We start from the raw sequence: 4894 nt of genomic DNA, 5'->3' as shown, positions 1-4894 counted from the left end.
ATTCATTCGCACGGCGCGTCGCGCCTTGACCGCATTCTCTGCAGTGGCCGCCTCGTGGCTCAGGTCCTGGCCTGCGCCGTGGAGGCGGGTGTCCCGTCCGACCACCGCCTGGTGACGCTGACGCTGGCAGCGGCGCCGGAGGCCCTGCCACCTTCTCCAGGCCTGCCCAAAGCTCGCCTGGGGTTCCTCGACTTCAAGGACCTGACAAAGGATTACCGGACATGGCTGACTGCGGCGCTTGGAACAGGCAGGGTGAGGGGCGGGATAGTTACCTCCCATCCGGTAAGAAAGACCCAGAACCAGCCCAGGGAGGAGGGGGCGGGGGTAAACGGGTGTGTGGCAGGGAGTGGGTGTTTGTGCAGACCAGTACGGCCGTGCGTCACGTGTGCGCAAGGTGAGGACAGACAGAGCCATGCAGACACAAGCAGACACAGTTTACCTTCCTGCTGGCAGCCTTCCCTACCGCCTCATCCTCCTCCTCCTCCGTTCCGCCTGCCCTGCCTCCCACCTCCCACCTCCCAGCCTCCCCTCCTCCCTTCATCTGCAGTCTTCAGTGCATCCTGTGCCGCTTCACCAACCATCTTTGCAACCCCCTTTTGCAACCCCTTTTCCCACCATCTTTGCAACCCCCCTCCCCCTCCCCCCCTCACCTCCAATTTGCAGGTGTTCTTGCCGGTCTTGGGGTCCCACAGCCGCACGCTGCTGTCATCGCCGCCGCTGGCCAGCAGCTGCACCGCCGAGCCCCACACCACACAGCGCACACGGCCCGTGTGGCCCTGGGAGAGACCCGGTGCAGGCAGGCAGGCAGGCAGAGAGCAGCGGAGTGGCGCGGTCAACGGCGCGCGCGCGTTTGTGTGTGTGTGTGTGTGTGGCTGTGCCTGATCCACCAGCCTCCATTACCGCCGTGTGCACGTGTGCCTCAATCCACTCGGTCCCATCCGCCCCGCTCCGCCACCTCCCCGCCCATTACAGCCCCGCCACCTCCCCACCCCCGCCACCTCCACACCCACACACGCCCACACACCCCAGCGCACTCACCGTGAGCACCTTGACACAGCGGCCGCCGCCCGGCCCCGGCGCCGCGTCCCACAGCCGGATGCTGCCGTCGCCGCTGCTGCTGGCGAGCTGGGCGCTGTCGGGGCTCCACGCCAGGCCCGTCACCACGTCCGTGTGGGCCTGGGGGGCGGGGGGCGGTGGAATTCCATGATTGGTTGTGAGGAAAAGATGTTGGCAAATCGTTGCAGGGATAGGGAGAGCGTGCGAAGCCGGCGTTACGATGCATGTATGAAGTTTGATTGTGAGCGCGTTTGGGAGCACAGGAAACGCTTCATGTTTCAACAGCATTAGGAAACAATCGCCACTAAGAGGTGTATGTACCGTGTGCGCACACACACGCACACACACACACACACACACACACACACGCACACAAGAGCACACACACACACACACACACGCACACACACACACACACACAAACACACACCCCCACGCACCTGCGCCATGCCCAGCTCCTCCTTGCCCGCGGTGGGGTCCCACAGCCGCACGGCCTTGTCGGCGCCGCCGGACACCAGCCCGCCGCCGCCACTCCAAGCCACCGTCAGGACGGCATTTGTGTGACCCTGCACGTGAGCGTGCGTGTGATTGCGTGTGAGCGTGTGAGCACGTGAGTGCGTGAGCACGTGTTACAGCATCTTGTATGGCCCCATGGAGAGGGTGAGTGCATGTGAAAACATGCGTGTGTGAGTGTGCGGTGAAGAGATCCGACAAGCGCACGCGCGCTCCCCCCCCCCATGCCCTCGAGTGTGTGTCAGCAGCTGCTTACAGGCATGACTTCGCATCTGCGGCAAACATAACCACACACATACACACACACACACACACACACACACACACACACACACCTAGCCCTCGCACACACGCGCACCTTGAGTGTGGCTGTGCAGCTGCCCGAGTTGGCGTCCCACAGCCGCAGGGTGGTGTCGGCGGAGGCGGAGGCCAGCAGCCGCCCGTCGGGGCTCCAGGCCAGACCGCGCACAGTCTCGGTGTGGCCCTGAGGGGTCGGGGGGACAGGTGGGGGAGGAGAGGAGGACGGGAGGCAGGAGCGGGGGTGGGGTGGGAAGGGGGGGCAGGCGCAGGCGTGAAGTGGGAGGCCAAGAGCACCTCTGTAACACACGCACACAACACACACACACACACACACACACACACAGCTCCGCTCCCCCCCCCCCACACACACGCACGCTTGCGCACCTCCATGGTCCCCACGCGGCTCTTGGTGACGGTGTCCCACACCAGGACGCAGCGATCGGCGCCGGCGGAGGCGATGCAGGTGCGGCGCAGCGGGTGCCAGGCCAGAGCCAGCACCGTGTGCGAGTGGCCCTGTGGGGGGAAGAGAGAGAGAGAGGCAGAGTGTGTGCGTGAAGGTGTGGGTGTGTATGTGTGTGTATGTGTGTATGTATGTGTCACAAACAGCTACCTGGTCCATCTGCAACCTCCCACCCCCACCCCCACCCCCACCCCCCACCCCCACCCTACCGCGAAGGTGACGGTGCAGTCGCCGCTCTGTGTGATGAACACCTTGACGCCGTAGTCGGCGCCACCAGTCACCGCCAGGCGGCCGTCCGGCGACAACGCCACCGCGTTCACGGCCGCGCCGTGCTTCTGCGGGTGGGAGGTAGGTAAGGGAGGGCGGGGGTGAGGGAGTTAGAATGCGGATTCCTAATCAAGAAGTGAAGGGGAGGGGGAGATTGTGAATACGGTGATGGGAGGGCGGGGTTAGGGAGGGGGATTGCTGGTGTGGGATTGTAGGGAGGCGGGCGGCAGGGTGGGCAGCAGGATGGGGTTGGGCTGGCGATGTCGGTGGCGAGAAAGCGAGACGCAGGCGTCCGAGTTGTGCAGGTGCCAGGTGCACGTGTGCCTCCCACAGCCCCGCCGGAGCAACACCCGCCCCGCAAAGGACCCGCTGCCGCGCCCTGCCCCACTGCCCCCCTCCCTGCCCCCATCCACCCACCCACCCACCCACCAGTACTGCTGTGCATGCGCCGCTGCGCACGTCCCACACGCGGCCGGTCTCGTCGTCGCCGCCCGTCAGCAGCACGTGCGCCTCCGCCGGACACCAGGCCACTGCCTTGGCGGCGGCTGTGTGACCCTTTTGAGGGGGGTGGGGTGGGGTGGGTTGGGGTGGGGGGAGGAAGGCGTGTGTGTATGCGGGAGCTCAGGGGTAGGGAATAAATGGGTGGTAGCGGCAGAGGCGTGTATGCTGTACACGGGTGGTGTGGTGGCAGAGGTGACATCCAGACACAGGGCGTGCACGCTTCAACACGCCTGCTACCTAGCTACACGCGTCCCGCATGCTGGTACACACGCCCACCTCCCTGCCCCTCCCTCCCTCCCTCCCACCCTCCCCTGCCCCTCCCTCCCTCGCCCTCTCGCTCCCTCCCTCCTCCCTCCCCCACCTTGAGTGTGGCCGCCAGCGCGCCGCCCGCCGCCGCCCACACCCTGACCTCCGGCTCCTCGCCCGCGGTGGCCAGCAGCCGCCCCTCGCAGTTGAAGCCCACAGCCACCACCCGCCGGTCGTGAGCCTGGGGGGAGACAGGGGCATTGGGGATGGGGCATTTACTCTGAACACATCCCGTAAGGAAACAGTCGCGATGACGGGGGGGGTTTGTAAACACCAGCCCAAACTGAACCAAACAAAGCCAAACTAGGGGAGCACAGGCAGAGGCGTTGCAAAGATGGTTGGGACAGCGATGCGGGATGCACTGACGACTGCAGACGAAGGGGCGCAGGGGAGTGACACCAATCGGCGGGGTGCACGAGCCTCCCTGGGGAGCTCGGCACGTACCCTGCCGCCGCACCCAGAAGTTTCACCAAACCCAGCTCACCCTGCATCCCCCGTCTCAAGCACAAAACAGCAACATCAACACCAGCACCACACGCCCTCAACCCCCTTCGTGACTTGGGGAACTTTCTCATGATGATGGGGTTTTTTTACTGGGCCGGGGCACACAACTCCCCCCCTCCCCCCCCCCCCCCACACACACACCGGCGCCGCGCCCCGCCCCTTCTTGAATAATTATGAGTGTAAAACCCCACCTGCCACGCTGCCGTGCAGCTGCCCTCGCCCGCCATGTCCCACAGCCGCAGCAGGCGGTCCTCGCCGCCGGCAGTGGCCAGCAGGCGCCCGGCGGCGGCGGGGCTCCAGGCGGCGGACGTGACGTAGCCGGTGTGGCCCTGGGGTGGATTGGGTGGGAGGGGGCGTGGAGGGGGCGTGGGCGGGGGCGTGGGAGGGTGGGGTGAGCGGGTTGGTGAGTGGGTTGAGTTGGTGAGCGGGTTGGTTCCCGGCGGCACCAGGTGGTGAGACGAGGGGCAAGCGGGATGGGGTTGCAAGGATGTTTGGAAAACCGGTACATGATGGGATACGGGTGAGGGATGGCCGGATGGGGGCAGGAGCAAGGGCTAGCAGGCCTGAAGCTGGCGAGGACAGCACACGCTGCCGCAGCTGCCGCAGGGGCCCCGATGGGTGTGTGTGGTGGCCAGACCGGCCGCGTGCCGCTCTCCCTCGCCCTCGCCTCCATGGGGGTCTCCCTCAACTCCGTAGGGCTCTCCCATCCCACTGATACACACCATGTCATCGCATGAGTGGCAGCCCCCTCCTCCTCACCGTCAGTGTCTGCCTCGCCGCCGGCCAGCCCCGCGGCGTGCCCACCGCCGCCCGCAGCCGCCAAGCCGGCCGCCCCGCCGCCGCCGCCGCCGCCCGCCACTGCCTCGCCGCCGCCTCGTACACCGCACTGCCCCAGGGGCACCCCAGCGCGCTCACTACCACCTCCTCCGCACTCCGCGCACCCTGCAGCTCCGACATGCAAGCCACCAGCCATCGCATCGGGTCCGC

The 4894-nt window shown here is 66.5% G+C and overlaps 1 protein-coding gene across 1 annotated transcript in view; it reads right to left on the bottom strand.

Moving 5' to 3' along the window:
- Positions 1-4894, bottom strand: part of CHLRE_08g382620v5 (uncharacterized protein) — a 7847-nt gene extending 2953 nt beyond the window's left edge. The window contains exons 1-11 of the mRNA XM_043065302.1: positions 4667-4894; positions 4099-4236; positions 3459-3584; positions 3026-3151; positions 2539-2664; positions 2254-2382; positions 1928-2053; positions 1497-1622; positions 1039-1176; positions 651-776; positions 11-66 (exon numbers count right to left, since the gene is read on the bottom strand). Of these exons, the coding sequence (XP_042922303.1) occupies positions 11-66; positions 651-776; positions 1039-1176; positions 1497-1622; positions 1928-2053; positions 2254-2382; positions 2539-2664; positions 3026-3151; positions 3459-3584; positions 4099-4236; positions 4667-4885 (1436 nt within the window). The 5' untranslated portion in view covers positions 4886-4894. The remainder of the gene's footprint in view (positions 1-10; positions 67-650; positions 777-1038; positions 1177-1496; positions 1623-1927; positions 2054-2253; positions 2383-2538; positions 2665-3025; positions 3152-3458; positions 3585-4098; positions 4237-4666) is intronic.

This window comes from Chlamydomonas reinhardtii, chromosome 8, assembly GCF_000002595.2.
Source record: "Chlamydomonas reinhardtii strain CC-503 cw92 mt+ chromosome 8, whole genome shotgun sequence".
Classification (NCBI taxonomy): domain Eukaryota; kingdom Viridiplantae; phylum Chlorophyta; class Chlorophyceae; order Chlamydomonadales; family Chlamydomonadaceae; genus Chlamydomonas; species Chlamydomonas reinhardtii.
This window is presented reverse-complemented; position numbering and strand designations above follow the sequence as displayed.